The following is a 19765-nucleotide window of genomic DNA, read 5'->3' as shown; positions in this document are numbered from 1 at the left end:
TTTGTGTGTTTGTGTTTCTGTATGTTTTTCAATATGGAGACAATACTAAGAAATTCAGCGAGAGAAAGTGTGTATGTAAGAAAGATAGTTAAAATTTGTTTCAAGAAAAAAAAAGGTTGTTGTTGAGAGAGGGGGGGGGGAGAAAGAGAGAATGTATGTGAGAAAGATAGATAGATAGAGTGTTGTCACCAAAATAACTGAGACTTTCACTATGTAACAGCCTACTGTTAAAAGATATGTATGATTCACATATACTTTTACTAGCAGTGAAGCAATGGGGAAGACCTAATTAAAAATAAACATAACCTTCAATACCACAGCTAACTAAACCATTAAATCACTGAGATAGTAACTTAACACTTATCTACGTAACACTCAGACATCTTCTCATTGAGGTTATGTTGTTTTGTCACTTTGATGATTAAAACAATGGCCTAACAACCTATGTAGCAGTAAACGGATACCATTATAATATACAAAGTAAGTGTACAACTATTTTACTAGCTTGCAAAACTGTAATCCTTTCAAGGGCCCTAAAGAAGCCAGTGTATCCTCTTGAACCACACAGGAATACAAAATCCTCAACAGTGTCTCTATGATGCTAAGTGCCGTTCTATATGTGTATGAATGTCTGGCTGAGGTTCCCTTACACTTTACCACTTGCCCAGAGCCCACATCAACACATTTTCACTCTAGCATTCTAGCATTTCAACAATCTCACCAAATCAACATTTCATTGTGCTTACATTGATTGTAGCTGTTCTAAGCTTGTGGACTGGATGGGAAGAATGAGTGAAGCATCAGAAATGAAGAGGATTTATACAAATGTCTGCCTAAAGGCAGTGTGCTCTTGCATATATCCGAATAAGCAGTACAAGTTTTATTGCTCAATGAATTACCACATCCTTCTCGTGGACAAAGGCAACATTGGCAACATCATCATTATTTAACATCTGCCTTCCATGCTGGCATGGGTCGGTGAGTTTGCAAGCCAAAGAGCTGCACGAGGCTCCATTGGTACAGTTTCTATGGTTGGCTGCCCTTCCTAATGCCATCCACTTTACAAATTGCAGTGTCTTTTTATGTGACCCAACACTTGTGGGGTAGCCAAGTAACTTGCAAGACAAAGACCTATTGGCTGAGACAGGGAGTGGTACTGAAGTAAGTGGCTTTGTACTAGGTGAGAAGTTAGAGTATAATACAGGCATAGACAGGTGTCTTGCTATAGAGGAAATACTTGGCTACATCAGTAGGAAAAGGAGGTGAGGGAAAGATAGAAAGAAATAGTGTTGGAGATACATTACAGAAGGGCTAGAAGGGAAATGTTTTATAAGAGTGTGATGGTGAGAGAAATTGGAGTGGTTGTGGGGATGTATGTGCAGATAGGCATGTGAGGGAAAGTGGAGCAGCCTGCAGTGGGTGGTGAGATGGAAGAGATGTTGAAAAGATCGGTTGTGGAGGAGTTTTGAGAGAGGACAGATGGTGTGTGATGGGGGGGGGGGAGCTCGTAAAGGACATGCCTCTATGTATGGATGACCATGATTTTACTTAGCTTGATGCAGAAAAGATGTTGGTAGAAATTCCATATAGTGTATCCAGTGCAAACTGTGGACATATAAGAGGTGCAGTGAAATCACAAGAAGATTAGCAGAGAAAGCAGATTTTATGTATGGCAGCAGCACATGAACAATACTAAATAAGAATACACAGGAATAGATTTTCTCAGTTGCCCAGGAAGATTCTTAGGCATAAGAGATAAGATGTTACCAAGGTGACCAAATTAACAGTGGAGGAGGATTCTCTGAAAGTGAAGTCACTAGAGTGGGAACTGGCTAGAAAAGGCCGAGAGCTATTACCTCTGTTGGTAACAAAAAGCTTCTCTCTCAGAGTTAAAGACATTATATGATGCTTGTGTACAAACAGCAATGCTACACAGCTGTGAAACATGGGCCACAAATGCAGAGGACATGAGAAAGACAGAAACAAATGAAGCTAGCATGCTCCATTGAATGTGCTACATCAGTGTGCATGCATGACAAAATGCAAATGCATTGAGAAAAATTGGGCACAAGAGGGATCAGATGTAGTGTGCAGAAGAGAAGATGGTGATGGCATTGCCACATGGTGCACATGAATGAGGATAGCTGCAAAAATGGGCCAATTGCTAAATGTGAAAGGAACTTGTGAATGGGAGAGACACAAGAAGACAAGGGGGAAAAAGTAGTGAATAATGACCTCCAGGTCATGAGCATCACAGAAAAGATGACAAAAGGGTGGAATGAGTGGTGATTTGCTGTGCTTAAGACAACCTGCCCATCTAAACGAAAATGGTCCTAAAAGTATAGCATTTATGTCTCTACTCCTGATCCAGTCTATCCCTGACAAATCTCTCCACCACAACTCATCTTTTTAAAACCCACCCCTCTATCATTATTCTGACTACAGCATTATTCACTAAGCTGCTATAATTATAAGTTCAGAACTGAACATATTTCATCTCCATAACACCTTTTCTGGAACCACTTCATTTGTCTCCTGCAGTTTCGTTATCATCCCTTACCACTGTTTTCCACAGAACACCCATTTTATTTCCCTTTTACCCTGCCACTACCTCTGTTAATTATCCACTATTTCCAGCTTGTGATGTTCTCCCTTCCCACACTCTACATCATCTTTTTTGCCATGTTACCTCCCTGACCCACTTTTATTTCCTTCCTCTTTGACCATGACTAACAGTGCCCCAGCTGGGTTCATTATTCACCTCTATCTCCATCTGTCTGCCACTTTCTTTCATTCTCAATAACTTACCAAACCACTCACCCTGTCAATCCGCTACCGTTTATCTTATATTCACATCCTTGTAACTTGAGGGTACACCTTGACACCTCTTCACCATCTCTCTTTTTCAACTGGGATACCCATGTATCTCCTCAACAACAAGACACCTGTTCCTATCTCTCTATTATACTTTAACCTCTCATCACCTGCAGGTTACTTGTTGAATTCACTAGTACTGGTGCCATGTGAAAAGTACACAGTACACTTTAAAATGATTGGCATTAAGAAGAGCATCCAACCATAGAAACCATGCCAAAGCAGACAGAGCTCGGTGCAGTCCTCTGGCTCACTGGCTCCTGCCAACCATCCAATTCATACCAGCACAAAAAATGAACAATAAATAATGATGACAGGCAACAGTCTGCAGAAAACCTGCCACAACAAATTTTGTCTGAGCATATCAACATGAAACAGTAGACATTAAAATGAACAGAATATTACAGATGGAGCAATGTACCTGAATAGTTTGTAAGTTGGATAATAATACATTTTGGCTGTGTTGTTCTTTCAACATGTTCTCCTTCTCTTGAACAAGTCGTTGTTCATTCGCTTTTAATAGATCACGTTCAGTTGTCAGGTTTTGACAACGGACTTGAAGTCGAGACACATTTGACTGAGCTGTTACCAAATCCTAGAAAGACACAGAAAAAAGTAAGCAGTCATTTAATACATTTCTTACAAATGTATTACATAAATAAAAGTCAATTCAATACAGAACATTTATTATATCATAGTACAGTAATATTATATGAATGCAATCACTCAATAAAAAAGGTAGGTCTGGTGAGATTATTGACATGATGACGTGTCGCCATGTAGACATGTGCAGTGTGCAAGTAGTGAGATGGAAGGGAGCTTCTGCTAGATTCCTAACAGGTAGGAAACACATTCAAATTCTTCTGGATGGGCAGGAGTGATTGGTGTGGGCATACACTTAACAGAAAAGTAGGGTGATAAGTTAACTGAGGTAGTCAGCATATGTGATAGGGCTATTAAGCTAAGACTCATCAGAGATAAATTAACAGTTACATTCATTTCTACAAATGCTCCACAGGCTGGGCTGGCTGATGACCAGGACCAATTCTATGAGGTTATCCTGCAGACTAGCTTGATAAAAAATGAAAAGACATGGTTATTGTGGCTTGCAACTTTAATGGACATGTTGGGCAGCAGTCCCATGGAGTGCATGGTAGTTATGGCTTTGTGTAGGACTCATGAAGAAGTCATATCCAATGACTGGTGTAGCAGCACCATAGTCAACTGCTAAAAAGGCAAAGGTGATGCTTTAGATAGAAATAACTACACGGGTATCAAATTATTGGATCAGGTGATGAAAGTTACGGAGAGAGTCATAGCCCAACGAATAAGGAAGAGAGTTAGCCTCGATGAGATGCAGTTTGGTTTTGTGCCAGGAAGAAGCATCACTGATGCAATATTTCTGGTAAGGCAACTTCAGGAGAAATACCTAGCCAAAAATAAACCTCTGTACTAGGCTTTTGTTGACTTGGAGAAAGCCTTTGACAGGGTTCTCCGATCCCTTATCTGGTAGTCAGTGCGGAAACTGGGGAAAGTGGTTGGTAAGAGCTGTACAAGCCCTGTACTGGGATGCTGTCAGTAAGGTGAGGGTTGGCAATGAGTATAGTGAAGAATCCCAGGTAGAAGTAGGAGTTCACCAAGGATCAATCTTCAGACCACTCTTATGCATCATAGTCTTCCAGCCAATAACAAAGGAATTCAAGACAGGCTGCCCCTAGGAGCTTCTCTATGCTGATGACCTTGCTCTAATAGCTGAGTCACTACCAGCACTAGAGACGAAGTTTAGGGTGTGGAAGCAAGGTCTAGAATCAAAGGGCCCTAGGATTACCCTAGCAAAAACCAAAGTCTTAGTAAGTAGGAAGGCTGACAAATCACAAACGCCTTCAGGTAGATGGCTCTGCTTGATCTGCAGAAAAGGCTTGAGTAGAAACTCCATAAGATGTACCCAATGTAAGCTATTGACACATAAAAGGTGTAGCAATTCAATGGAAGGTTAACCAGGAAGATAGTTTTTGTGTGTGACAAATGCACAGGGGCAATAAACACTGAAGATGTACAGAAAACAGATTCCATCACATGCCATGGAGAAAAACTAGTAGTTGTTGATAGCTTCTGCTACCTAGGCAACCAAGTCTGCAGTGGGGGTGAATGCTCTGAGAATGTAGTAGCGAGAATAAGAATAGCCTGGGTAAAGTTCAGGGAGAAACTACCTCTCCTGGCAACTAAGGGCCTCTTGCTCAGGATGAAAGGTAGACTGTATGATGCATGTGTGCAAATTGCCATGCTACACGTTAGTGAACCATGGGCCATGACTGCTGAGGACATGTGTAGGCTTGAAAGAAATGAAGCTAGTATGCTCTGCTGGATGTTTAATGTCAGTGTGCAAACACTACAGCGTGTGAGCACCCTGAAAGAAAAGTTGGACATAAGAAGCATCAAATGTAGTGTGCAAGAGAAATGACTGTGCTGGTATAGCCATGTTACGTATGGATGAGGAGAGCTGTGTGAGGAAGTGCCACACCCTAATTGTGGAAGGAACCTGTGCAAGAGGTAGACCCAGGAAGATACTGGATGAGGTGGTAAAGCATGACCTTTGAATGTTGGGCCTCACAGAGGCAATAGCAGGAGACCAAGACCATTGGAGATATGCTGTGATTGAGAAGACCGGACAACTAAAGTGAAGTAGGACCCATGGCCCATGCCAGTATTGCATGTCCGGCCCATTTAAAATTACTCTTGATGCATCGGGCAATATGATATGTCTGAGAAGACCTGTTGAGTTAAGTAAAATCAAAATTGTAGCTGTGGTCAGTGCCTCCTGTACTAGTGGCAGGTAAAAAGCACCATCAGAACATGGCCGATGCCAGTGCCCCTTGACTGGTTCCTATGCCGATGGCATGTAAGAAGCACCATCCGAACATGATCTATGCTAGGGCACCCACTACACTGTCAGAATGGTTGGCGTTAGGAAGGGCATCCAGCTGTAGAAACATTGCCAGATCAGATTGGAGTCTGGTGCAGCTGCTGGCTTTCCAGACCTCAGTCAAACCATCCAACCCATGCCAGTATGGAAAACAGACGTTAAACAATGATGATGATGGTATCGGAGTTCTGAAAATTTTTTCTCCATTTTATCAAATTTTTCACCATGGATGAAAAATGGATACCAGTTTTATGTTGTCAAACTCTGAGTTTGAATTCAAAGGATTTTTGAAAGAAGACATAGAAAAATCTAGCAAAATATACTGTGAAAATAAAACCATATGTGTGATTAAGACTTGGATATTTCATTCTAAATTATCTAGCTGACGTACTACGACGAAATACCCAAGATGCAGATAAGATAGAGATTTTTATTTATTTACGGCCTCAAACATCTCAATACCTTGCGCTTTCTTGTTTCTCTCCATGAAATTCAATTGAATTCAGTTGTTGTCTTAAATTCATGCTTATTCATTTTCTAAGCTTCCTAAATTCATGCTACGTTATATTCTAATCACCCAGAATTCATTGCTCTTTTAAAAAAATTACGATTTATGCATTGTTGTCTCTCAAATATTTAAAATCTACAATTAAGAGCCCTCTCTACTCGCTGGCGGTACCTACCCACCACCACTACCCATTTTCCTTTATTCAAAAATTCTTATCGCTCCTTAAAATTATGGCTTTTAAGTGTTGATTTCTCAGCCCAAGAATTACAGCGTGATGTGCTGCTTGACTGGTCCCCCCTCTCCCTCTCTCTCTCTCTCTCTCTCTTTATATATATATATATGATGATGATGATGATGATCTTTTCTCCCGCCATGCCTCTGTCTACCCCTCCATCCTCTCTCTCCCCCTTCGTAGTTTTTCCTTTAAGGTCTTCAGGTTCTGGCTATATATAAATGAGAAACCCATTCTAAATTATCTAGCTGACGTACTACGACAAAATACCCAAGATGCAGATAAGATAGAGATTTTTATTTATTTACGGCCTCAAACATCTCAATACCTTGCGCTTTCTTGTTTCTCTCCATGAAATTCAATTGAATTCAGTTGTTGTCTTAAATTCATGCTTATTCATTTTCTAAGCTTCCTAAATTCATGCTACGTTATATTCTAATCACCCAGAATTCATTGCTCTTTTAAAAAAATTACGATTTATGCATTGTTGTCTCTCAAATATTTAAAATCTACAATTAAGAGCCCTCTCTACTCGCTGGCGGTACCTACCCACCACCACTACCCATTTTCCTTTATTCAAAAATTCTTATCGCTCCTTAAAATTATGGCTTTTAAGTGTTGATTTCTCAGCCCAAGAATTACAGCGTGATGTGCTGCTTGACTGGTCCCCCCTCTCCCTCTCTCTCTCTCTCTCTCTCTTTATATATATATATATGATGATGATGATGATGATCTTTTCTCCCGCCATGCCTCTGTCTACCCCTCCATCCTCTCTCTCCCCCTTCGTAGTTTTTCCTTTAAGGTCTTCAGGTTCTGGCTATATATAAATGAGAAACCCATTCTAAATTATCTAGCTGACGTACTACGACGAAATACCCAAGATGCAGATAAGATAGAGATTTTTATTTATTTACGGCCTCAAACATCTCAATACCTTGCGCTTTCTTGTTTCTCTCCATGAAATTCAATTGAATTCAGTTGTTGTCTTAAATTCATGCTTATTCATTTTCTAAGCTTCCTAAATTCATGCTACGTTATATTCTAATCACCCAGAATTCATTGCTCTTTTAAAAAAATTACGATTTATGCATTGTTGTCTCTCAAATATTTAAAATCTACAATTAAGAGCCCTCTCTACTCGCTGGCGGTACCTACCCACCACCACTACCCATTTTCCTTTATTCAAAAATTCTTATCGCTCCTTAAAATTATGGCTTTTAAGTGTTGATTTCTCAGCCCAAGAATTACAGCGTGATGTGCTGCTTGACTGGTCCCCCCTCTCCCTCTCTCTCTCTCTCTCTCTCTTTATATATATATATATGATGATGATGATGATGATCTTTTCTCCCGCCATGCCTCTGTCTACCCCTCCATCCTCTCTCTCCCCCTTCGTAGTTTTTCCTTTAAGGTCTTCAGGTTCTGGCTATATATAAATGAGAAACCCATTCTAAATTATCTAGCTGACGTACTACGACGAAATACCCAAGATGCAGATAAGATAGAGATTTTTATTTATTTACGGCCTCAAACATCTCAATACCTTGCGCTTTCTTGTTTCTCTCCATGAAATTCAATTGAATTCAGTTGTTGTCTTAAATTCATGCTTATTCATTTTCTAAGCTTCCTAAATTCATGCTACGTTATATTCTAATCACCCAGAATTCATTGCTCTTTTAAAAAAATTACGATTTATGCATTGTTGTCTCTCAAATATTTAAAATCTACAATTAAGAGCCCTCTCTACTCGCTGGCGGTACCTACCCACCACCACTACCCATTTTCCTTTATTCAAAAATTCTTATCGCTCCTTAAAATTATGGCTTTTAAGTGTTGATTTCTCAGCCCAAGAATTACAGCGTGATGTGCTGCTTGACTGGTCCCCCCTCTCCCTCTCTCTCTCTCTCTCTCTCTTTATATATATATATATGATGATGATGATGATGATCTTTTCTCCCGCCATGCCTCTGTCTACCCCTCCATCCTCTCTCTCCCCCTTCGTAGTTTTTCCTTTAAGGTCTTCAGGTTCTGGCTATATATAAATGAGAAACCCATTCTAAATTATCTAGCTGACGTACTACGACGAAATACCCAAGATGCAGATAAGATAGAGATTTTTATTTATTTACGGCCTCAAACATCTCAATACCTTGCGCTTTCTTGTTTCTCTCCATGAAATTCAATTGAATTCAGTTGTTGTCTTAAATTCATGCTTATTCATTTTCTAAGCTTCCTAAATTCATGCTACGTTATATTCTAATCACCCAGAATTCATTGCTCTTTTAAAAAAATTACGATTTATGCATTGTTGTCTCTCAAATATTTAAAATCTACAATTAAGAGCCCTCTCTACTCGCTGGCGGTACCTACCCACCACCACTACCCATTTTCCTTTATTCAAAAATTCTTATCGCTCCTTAAAATTATGGCTTTTAAGTGTTGATTTCTCAGCCCAAGAATTACAGCGTGATGTGCTGCTTGACTGGTCCCCCCTCTCCCTCTCTCTCTCTCTCTCTCTCTTTATATATATATATATGATGATGATGATGATGATCTTTTCTCCCGCCATGCCTCTGTCTACCCCTCCATCCTCTCTCTCCCCCTTCGTAGTTTTTCCTTTAAGGTCTTCAGGTTCTGGCTATATATAAATGAGAAACCCATTCTAAATTATCTAGCTGACGTACTACGACGAAATACCCAAGATGCAGATAAGATAGAGATTTTTATTTATTTACGGCCTCAAACATCTCAATACCTTGCGCTTTCTTGTTTCTCTCCATGAAATTCAATTGAATTCAGTTGTTGTCTTAAATTCATGCTTATTCATTTTCTAAGCTTCCTAAATTCATGCTACGTTATATTCTAATCACCCAGAATTCATTGCTCTTTTAAAAAAATTACGATTTATGCATTGTTGTCTCTCAAATATTTAAAATCTACAATTAAGAGCCCTCTCTACTCGCTGGCGGTACCTACCCACCACCACTACCCATTTTCCTTTATTCAAAAATTCTTATCGCTCCTTAAAATTATGGCTTTTAAGTGTTGATTTCTCAGCCCAAGAATTACAGCGTGATGTGCTGCTTGACTGGTCCCCCCTCTCCCTCTCTCTCTCTCTCTCTCTCTTTATATATATATATATGATGATGATGATGATGATCTTTTCTCCCGCCATGCCTCTGTCTACCCCTCCATCCTCTCTCTCCCCCTTCGTAGTTTTTCCTTTAAGGTCTTCAGGTTCTGGCTATATATAAATGAGAAACCCATTCTAAATTATCTAGCTGACGTACTACGACGAAATACCCAAGATGCAGATAAGATAGAGATTTTTATTTATTTACGGCCTCAAACATCTCAATACCTTGCGCTTTCTTGTTTCTCTCCATGAAATTCAATTGAATTCAGTTGTTGTCTTAAATTCATGCTTATTCATTTTCTAAGCTTCCTAAATTCATGCTACGTTATATTCTAATCACCCAGAATTCATTGCTCTTTTAAAAAAATTACGATTTATGCATTGTTGTCTCTCAAATATTTAAAATCTACAATTAAGAGCCCTCTCTACTCGCTGGCGGTAACCCGCCCTCCCACCCCCTCCACCGGAAGTTCATTCGTCTGTCATTCCTCTGTCATCCCACCCCCTCCACCGGAAGTTTCATTCCTCTGTCATCCCACCCCCTCCACCGGAAGTTCATTCCTCTGCCATCCCACCCCCTCCACCGGAAGTTCATTCCTCTGTCATCCCACCACCTCCACCGGAAGTTCATTCCTCTGCCACCCCCCCTCCACCGGAAGTTCATTCCCCTGTCATCCCACCCCTCCACCGGAAGTTCATTCCTCTGTCATCCCACCCCCTCCACCGGAAGTTCATTCCTCTGTCATCGCACCCCCTCCACCGGAAGTTCATTCCTCTGCCATCCCACCCCCTCCACCGGAAGTTCATTTCTCTGTCATCCCGCCCCCTCCACCGGAAGTTCATTCCTCTGTCATCCCACCCCCTCCACCGGAAGTTCATTCCTCTGTCATCCCACCCCTCCACCGGAAGTTCATTCCTCTGTCATCCCACCCCTCCACCGGAAGTTCATTCCTCTGTCATCCCACCCCTCCACCGGAAGTTCATTCCTCTGTCATCCCACCCCCTCCACCGGAAGTTCATTCCTCTGTCATCCCACCCCCTCCACCGGAAGTTCATTCCTCTGTCATCCCGCCCCCTCCACCGGAAGTTCATCCCTTTGTCATCCTGTCAACCTCGGCTGTCTCCCAGAACCCATCTAGTGGCCTTGGCCATCCTCTCCCCTACCTTTGGGTAGCGCATTAAGGTTGAGAAATGTTTGCAGGTTGTAGGTAATGTTTTGCTTATGAATTCTTCCAATTGCAAGTTTTCTTTTCAGGTACACGACACTGCTTTTCCTCTTCCCAGGCTACAGGCCCACACCCCCAACACCCATACTGTTAGGATTGGCACTCTCAACGTCGGCACGCTGAAAGGTAGATCTGGTGAAATTGTTGAGATGCTTGAACGGAGATGCGTAGATATGTGCTGCATCCAGGAAGTAAGATGGAGAGGAGGTTCTGCAAGGTTCCTCACAGGCAAAGAACACAGGTACAAGATTTTCTGGGCAGGGAACACTGACGGGGTCGGGGGCGTAGGAATACTTCTAGCGGAGAAATGGGTGGATAAGGTAATCGAGGTCGTTAGAGTAAGTGACAGAGTACTTAAGATCAGACTAGTGCTTCATCATAGATTAGCTACTGTCATCTCAGCCTATGCACCTCAACCTGGGCTACCAGATGGTCTGAAAGACCAATTCTATGACACCCTCTTGCAAACTACCTCGTCGACGAGTGACAGGGACCTTCTCTTTGTGGCTGGAGACTTCAACGGTCATGTCGGACGTCGTGCTGGGGGCTTCCATGGCATACATGGAGGCTATGGCTTCGGTTCCCGCAACGAGGAGGGAACCAGACTGCTGGAGTTCTGTGATGCAACCAATCTTATAGTCTGCAATACCAACTTCAGGAAACCTGCCAGTCACCTAGTCACCTACCGCTCCGGCAGACACTCTAGCCAAATCGACTACATCCTCGCCAGAAATAGGGAAAGAGGGCGGCTTATAAATGCCAAAACCTACCCTGGCGAAGAATGTACCCCACAACATAGATTAGTAGTTAGCGACTTTGGGATCAAGGCAAAATGGGTGCCCAGAATTAGACAGGCTTGGAGAAGAAGGGTGTGGAAGCTTAAAGACCCTGCAAACGGACAGAGACTTAGAGACAAGTTACTTGAAGCATTTAACGAAATAGAAGGGGATATAGCATCATACAACGTGGAAGACAATTGGAGATTTCTGCGGGACAACCTGTTGAAAGCCACCGACCAGATTTGTGGGTGGTGTAAGGTCCCCTCCCAACCCAGAGTAACGTGGTGGTGGAACAAGGAGGTAGACAGGGCTATTAGACAAAAGAAACAAGCTTGGAAGGACTGGAAGAACGGTGGTAGCAGGGAATTGTACCAATGTGCCAGAAGGGAGGCTAGGCGACAGGTTTATTTAGCCAGAGGGGAAGCAGATAAGGAAAGATTTGCCAATGTTCTGCGCCGTGAGGACCAAAGACTCGAGGTATTTCGGGTTGCAAGACAGTGTAGGAGAGAGAATAGTGATGTTGTAGGAGAGAAATGTGTTCGCATGGATGATGGTACGCTTGCATTAAATGAGGATGCAAAGAAAGAGGTCTGGAGATGCCACTACGATAGATTGCTTAATAAAGAGAATGAATGGGAGAAAGAGAGCCTGCCTTATGTCGACCCAATAGAGGGACCAGCTATCCGAGTTGATAGTACCAGGGTAGATAAAGCAATTAAGAGTATGAAGACCGGGAAAGCCCCCGGCCCATCAGGAATCACTGCAGAGATGCTCAAAATATCTGGCAGTGTTGGCTATAGCCTAGTCACCCGTATTACGAACCAGGTGATACACGAAGGAGTCATACCCTATGACTGGTGTAGCAGCATCATAGTCAACTGCTACAAAGGTAAAGGGGACGCTTTAGATACAAATAATTACAGAGGCATCAAGCTGTTAGATCAGGTTATGAAAGTTACAGAGAGGGTCATAGCCCAACTAATTAGGGAGCGAATCAATTTAGATGAGATGCAGTTTGGGTTCGTGCCAGGTAAAAGCACTACTGATGCCTTATTTCTAGTGAGACAGTTGCAAGAGAAATACCTAGCCAAGGATAAACCTCTGTACCTGGCTTTCGTTGACATGGAGAAAGCCTTTGACAGGGTCCCCCGATCCCTTATCTGGTGGTCAATGAGGAAACTTGGGATAGAAGAATGGCTAGTGAGAGCTGTGCGAGCCATGTACAGAGATGCGGCCAGTAAGGTGAGGGTTGGAAATGAGTACAGCAATGAATTCCGGGTAGAGGTAGGGGTCCACCAAGGTTCCGTCCTCAGCCCCCTATTATTTACCATAGTCCTCCAGGCAATCACAGAGGAGTTCAAGACAGGTTGCCCCTGGGAGCTCCTCTATGCTGATGACCTTGCCCTAATTGCGGAGTCACTATCAGAACTAGAGGAGAAGTTTCAGGTGTGGAAGCAAGGTCTAGAATTGAAGGGCCTTAGAGTCAACCTAGCTAAAACCAAAATCCTAATAAGTAGGAAGGTAGATAAAACACAAACCCCTTCAGGTAGATGGCCCTGCTCAGTATGTAGAAAAGGAGTAGGTAGTAACTCTATAAGATGTACCCGGTGCAAGCTATGGACACATAAGAGGTGCAGCAACATCAAAGGCAGGTTAACTAGCAAGTTAGTTTTTGTTTGTGGCAGATGTTCAGGTGCAATAAAGACTGCAAACAAACAGGAAACAACTTCTATCTCATTCCAGGGTGAAAAACTAGAGGTAGTCGATAGCTTCCGCTATCTGGGCGACCAAGTTAGTAGTGGGGGTGGGTGCGCTGAAAGTGTAGCTGCTAGAATAAGAATAGCCTGGGCAAAGTTTAGAGAGCTCTTACCCCTGCTGGCGACAAAGGGACTCTCACTCAGAGTAAAAGGCAGACTGTATGACGCATGCGTACGAACAACCATGCTACATGGCAGTGAAACATGGGCTGTAACTGCTGAGGACATACGTAAGCTCGCAAGGAATGAAGCCAGTATGCTCCGTTGGATGTGTAATGTCAATGTGAATACCCGTCAGAGTGTAAGTATCTTGAGAGAAAAGCTGAACATTAGAAGCATCAGTTGTGGCGTGCAAGAGAGACGATTGCGCTGGTATGGACATGTGGTGAGAATGGAGGAGGATAGCTGCGTGAAAAAGTGCCACACCCTAACAGTTGAGGGAACCCGTGGAAGAGGTAGGCCCAGGAAGACCTGGGCTGAGGTGGTGAGGCAAGACCTTCGTACATTGGGCCTCACCGAGGCGATGACTACGGACCGAGACCTTTGGAAATGGGCTGTGCGTGAGAAGACCCGGCAAGCCAAGTAAGATCGTTGCCAGTGCCCCTGGACTGGTTCTTGTGCGGGTGGCACATGAGATGCACCATTTTGAGCGTGGCCGTTGCCAGTACCGCCTGACTGGCTCCTGTAGGATTTTCGAGCGAGATCGTTGCCAGTGCCCCTGGACTGGCTTGTGCGGGTGGCACATAAAAGACACCATTTCGAGCGTGGCCGTTTTCGTGCGGGTGACACGTAAAAGCACCCACTACACTCTCTGAGTGGTTGGCGTTAGGAAGGGCATCCAGCTGTAGAAACTCTGCCAAATCAGACTGGAGCCTGGTGTTGCCATCCGGTTTCACCAGTCCTCAGTCAAATCGTCCAACCCATGCTAGCATGGAAAGCGGACGTTAAACGATGATGATGATGATGATGATGAAATGATCCTGATAACAATTCCAATAGTGATAAGAAAAGATATAGTACGAATTTGAAAAACTGATTTTCATATTTTTAGGAAGAAACTAGACCAAGCCACAGTCTTTCCATTGAAATGAAACTGTTAAATTATTTTTTTCTCCCTCTTTATTAGTAATTACTGTGGAAATGAATCATTATACAGAACATAAAGAAGAAAACAAGATAGTCTGTAGTTTCCTACATACATGGAAGAGATTCCAAGCACTTTTAGAAATATAGTGTGATGTGTATGATGTATAAGTTGATTTATTCTTTTACTCGTTTCAGTCATTTGACTGCGGCCATGTTTTTCAAATTCACCTCATTCTGTTACTGTATCAATGCATCTTTTGTGTTTCTGAAAGTTTGTAACTCCATCAATGAAGACCTGTGTATTTCTGAGTAGAAATTTGTGACTGCATCAATGCAGTTCTATGTTTCTGTGACCGTGCCAATGTAACCCTGTGTGTTTGTTTCTGAGTAGAAGCAAGTGGTTTTGTGTTTCTGTCTGAGTTAGTGTGTATTTTGTGTATATTCAGATGAGTTGTTTCAAAAGAGAATGATAGCAAATGACTTGGTTGGTTGAAATGATTGAGATAAACTGCAATTCATACAGTGTTTGAATAACTGTCTTACTCAGTTTTAGTTCTACACATGCACTAGACACACAAAGAAGTTCAAATGGATCAACTGCTCTGTTAATAATATGGAAAAACTAAAAAGATAATTAAAAAGTAAAAGGTTAACTTACCGAGTGCAAGACGCTAACATTTTTCTCTAAATCTACACACTGCATAGAGCACTTCTTATTTTGCTCTTTAAGGATGTTGATCTCTTTACGGTAACACTCAGAGTTATTCTGCAAAACTTTGTAGCGTTCAGTTGCAAAATCAAGCTTAAAAGATGAAAATAGATAAACTCTTAGAAGTCAAACATAGAACAAAATTCATAGGCCTATAATTTGATTTATCTGTTTTGATTTTCTGAAATGTTTCACTATGGATGAAAAATGGATACCAGTTTCATGTTGTCAAGCAGTGAGTTTCAAAAGAAGATATAAAAAACATAAAAAGTGTGTGTTGATTAAGAAGTGGATATTTTTATAGTGATTCATAAGTCTCTATACTGAAACAATACTGTCAAAAGTTCTGATAGTGATAAAACAAGAGTGAATTTGCACCAGAATATAGTAAGAATTTTAAAATTATTTTTCTTAGTTTTTTTAAGGAAGATATTAAATCAAACCACACCACAGTCTCTCCATGGAATAGAAACTGTTAGATCACTTTTAAAAAATTTTTCCTTTGAAGCAATAACTGTGGAAATGAATTGTTGCACAGAACATAAATGGGGAAAAAGAGATGGTTTGAGGTATAACACATGCTTGGAACAACACTAGAAATCTGAACATTTTTAGGAATATAAGTTTTGTATGTGTGTATGCGTTTCATTTATAAATATCTTTTCAAATTTACCTTGTTTTTATTTTTCATTTACCTGTTCAAGTTTGATTAATTTGTATTGTGAATCATTTATATATGTGTGGTGTGAGTTTATTTCGCAGGTATGTAGATGACAGGCCAGCTCCTCTCAAACTGTCCAACCCATGTCAGCATGGAAGATGAACATTAAACGATGATGATAATCCTCTGTAACTGTACTGAGGAAACAGCAGAGCACACTGGAGAGCATCCAGTATGTAGCAAACTTCATCCACTAAAGTATCAAGGTAACTATAGATTACCCAACTAGGCAACCTAACAATAGACTCCCAGTCTTTGCTACTGAACTTTGGTTATAGACTGTAAACAACAGAGTACAGCTCCTCCACTCTAATATGAAAATTTGCATATCAATAGCAGACTTAGAATAATGAATAATGTCCCCCACCGATACAAACTCAATGAAGCAAAGAGACATAAACAAAACTTCATGCACTGCATACAATTCTCTGGATACAACTAGATAGACAGGATTCAAGTATACAGGAGAGCCAAAAAGAGATCAGATAACAACAAATGTAATGATGCCAGTGGTACCCATCCTAGATACTGAAGTGAAGATTAAAATAGTATATAGAAAATTTGTGACAAAGCAAACAGAGTGAACACATCTCATGGGGGAATTAGCACATAGATTTAGGAAAACCCAGAAAGACACCAAACTTAACATCAAGATCATTGAGAACCCAGGGAGCTCCTTCAGATCACAATTATGTAGGACGTACTCCTTCAAAAATACCACATGCACTAATGAGAAATGTGTAGTTTGTAAATTTAACCTCAGAATTAACTGTAAGTTGAACAGAGAATCTCCATCAAATTTTCCCAAAAACTTGGTGATACCTGCTCAGAGGCCTAATCATAGTTTTCAAAAAAGTTTTCATCGTTCTCAACACAATCAAAGAGTGTAATTTTGGTCAGCTGAAAGCAGTTTTGGCACAAACTTGGCAGAGATGCGTCTCATACCCAAAACTTTAGTGATAATGGACTGAACTAAACTGTAACTAATCTCCACATCCTCTGATAACTCATGGATGATGATTTGATGATTTCCTCTCACAGCTTCATGCATATCTGTCATGTTTTTCTTGGTTCTGCTGGTTGTGGGTCTCTGAGAATATTTGTCAATATGGACATTTTTTTGGCCATCTTGGAAACATCAGAACCACTCTTACACTTTTGTGCAGCTCATACACTTTCTGCAACTTTGCGTAGGCTTCTGAGCAGGTATCGCCATGACAGCTTTCTCTTTCCTGCTCAACGCGACGATTACACACCTTCCTTCGAAGCACTGTTATGAGCTAGAACGTTAAAGCACATCAGAGATCAAGATCAATCTTTGCCGAGTGACTTCAATCTGTGTGCTTTAGCTTCATTACTATGGCAACAATCTGGATACTTATTGATCAGACCTCATACATTTCAGTAAAAAATAAAAATACTGATTTCTACGATAATAATCATAATTCTTTCTACTGTGGGCACAAGACCTGAAACATTGAAGGAGGAGGCTAGTTGATTATATTGACCCCAGTGTGCAACTGGTACTTATTTTATCAACCCCCAAAAGGATGAAAGACAAAGTCTATCTTGAAAGATTTTGCACTCAGTATGTAAAGATGAACAAAATGCATAGCAGCATTTTGTCCAGCAAGTTAACAATTCTGCCAGTTTGCTGCCTTAATAATAATACCTTAACTCATTAGTGTAACTTACCTGTGAAGCAAGTTTTGTGTTCTGAACTCTCATGTCAGAAATGTCTCCCCGTAATTTTTCAAGCTGACCATTCAGTATCCTGAAATAAGGGTAAGTAAAATGCAATGCTTAGATATAGATCCAGGGAGTTGCAGGAAGTTACTGAATGGGTGAATGGGCTCAAAAATGGTGGTTTTGTACTGCAAGATTGGCACTATACTTTACAGTGTTGAACTTTTGATTAAATACTGAAAAAAACTTACCTGCTAAGCATCAGGGTAGTTTAATATATGAATGGAAAATGAGAGGAAAAGGGAAAGAGCTATGGTAAAGAGGAGGTGAACTGACTCAAAGACCTGAAATGAACTGTACTATTAAGTAGTTCAGATGTGAATGTCTTTGATATCACAGCTTACAAATGATACTGTATACCTGTTGTGGAGACAACAAATATAGTACTGTAGTAAACTGAGTAACATGATAGTTCACACAAAATTCCCAAGATATCAAGGCACTATCTACTAAAGAGGCTACCAACATACTGAACATCTATGATCAACAGTTAAATTACCGAAAATTGAACAGGCGTAGCTAAAATTTTAGAAGATTTTGCATCATAGCAGAGACCACATGTCCATTCACCACCAAGACATCAATGAACTTATTCACTTACCAATCTGTTCTAATATACAACAAGAAAAATTTAGCAAAAAAATTGTTTACTTGTCATTCTCCCCCTTCTCTCGTTTGTAAGTGGCATACTCTGTTTGCAGTTCTTGGAGGGCCATCTTCATGTCTTCCAGTTCTTTGTCCTTATTAGGACTAAAAGGGTTAAAAGGGGTAGCAGGCATGCTCTGAGGAGTCTGCTGGTACTTTCCACGTGCCCTGTAACTGCCTCGGCCATGTCCTCGTACTGGTGTTGCTGTCTGGACATTTGAAACCTAATATGTATAAATAAAGGACAGTATAACGGACATGTAATGGACAGTATAATGAAGTAATTGGTGAGATTAATTAAAAAGAATCAACATAAAGTAGATTTTGTTGGATGGCGGGGTGGTTTGTCACCATCATTGTCGTTATTTAACATCCGCTTTCCATGCTTGCATGGGTTGGACAGTTTGACTGAGGGCTGGCAAGCCAGAAGGCTCAAATCTGATTTGGACGCCCTTCTACAGCTGGATGCTTCTCTTAATGCCAACCACTCCAAGAATGTAGTGGGTGCTTGTCAGCTGCACTGGCATCGACCACACTCGAATGGTGCTTTTTACATACCACCAGCACAGGAGCCAGTCAGGTGGCACTGGCAACAACCACACGCAAATATTGTTTGTCACATGCCACAGGCACGGGACCAAACAAGCAGCACTGGCATCGACCACACTCAAATGGTGCTTCTTACATGCCACTGGCACGGGTGCCAATCAGGTGGTACTAACATTGGCCAGGACAATGACTTTACTTCACTCAACAAGTCTTCACAGGCACAGTTTATTGCCCAATGATTGCAGGGCACTCTTAAATGGGCTGGTTATGCTGCACTGGTATAGGCCACGGTTACAGTCTCACTTGGCTTGCCAGGTCTCGGTCACTTGTCATTTGAAATGCTTCACCACCTCATCCCAGGTCTTCCTGGCTCCACCCCTTCCACAGGTTCCCTCTACTGCTAGCCTGCGACACTTTTTCACACAGCTGTCCCCATCCATATGCAACACATGACCATACCGACGCAGTTGTCTCTTTTACACACCACATCTGATGCTCCTTAGGTCTAACTTTTTCCCAGGGTGCTCACACACTATCGTATATGCACACTGACATTACACATCCAGCGGAGCATACTAGCTTCATTTCTTGCAATGCTTACGCATGTCCTCAGCTGTCACGGCCCATGTTTCACTGCCATGTAGCATGGTTGTTCACACACTTGTGTCATACAGCCTACATTTTACTCTTAGTGACAGGCCTGTTGTCAGAAGCAGAGGTAGGAGATCTCTGAACTTTGCCCATGCTATTCTTATTCTGGCAGCTACACTCTCAGAGCATCCAGCCCTGATACTGACTTGGTTGCCTATCCCCATGGCATGTGACAGAAGCTGTTTTCTGCACATTTTCAGTGTTTATTGCCCATGAGCATTTGCCA

The 19765-nt window shown here is 41.5% G+C and overlaps 1 protein-coding gene across 7 annotated transcripts in view; it reads right to left on the bottom strand.

Annotated features, from left to right (window-relative positions):
• Window positions 1-19765, bottom strand: part of LOC106884301 (nucleoprotein TPR) — a 206099-nt gene that overhangs the window by 118001 nt on the left and 68333 nt on the right. For all 7 annotated transcript variants that reach the window (XM_089355144.1, XM_089355147.1, XM_089355146.1 and 4 more), the window contains exons 20-23: window positions 18346-18563; window positions 17644-17722; window positions 15177-15320; window positions 3296-3469 (exon numbers count right to left, since the gene is read on the bottom strand). In XM_089355144.1, the coding sequence (XP_089211270.1) occupies window positions 3296-3469; window positions 15177-15320; window positions 17644-17722; window positions 18346-18563 (615 nt within the window). The remainder of the gene's footprint in view (window positions 1-3295; window positions 3470-15176; window positions 15321-17643; window positions 17723-18345; window positions 18564-19765) is intronic.

Source organism: Octopus bimaculoides, chromosome 7 (assembly GCF_046866305.1).
Source record: "Octopus bimaculoides isolate indiv1 chromosome 7, ASM4686630v1, whole genome shotgun sequence".
In the NCBI taxonomy this organism is placed as follows: domain Eukaryota; kingdom Metazoa; phylum Mollusca; class Cephalopoda; order Octopoda; family Octopodidae; genus Octopus; species Octopus bimaculoides.
The sequence above is the reverse complement of the archived record's forward strand: the minus strand, read 5'-3'. Positions and strand labels throughout refer to the sequence as shown.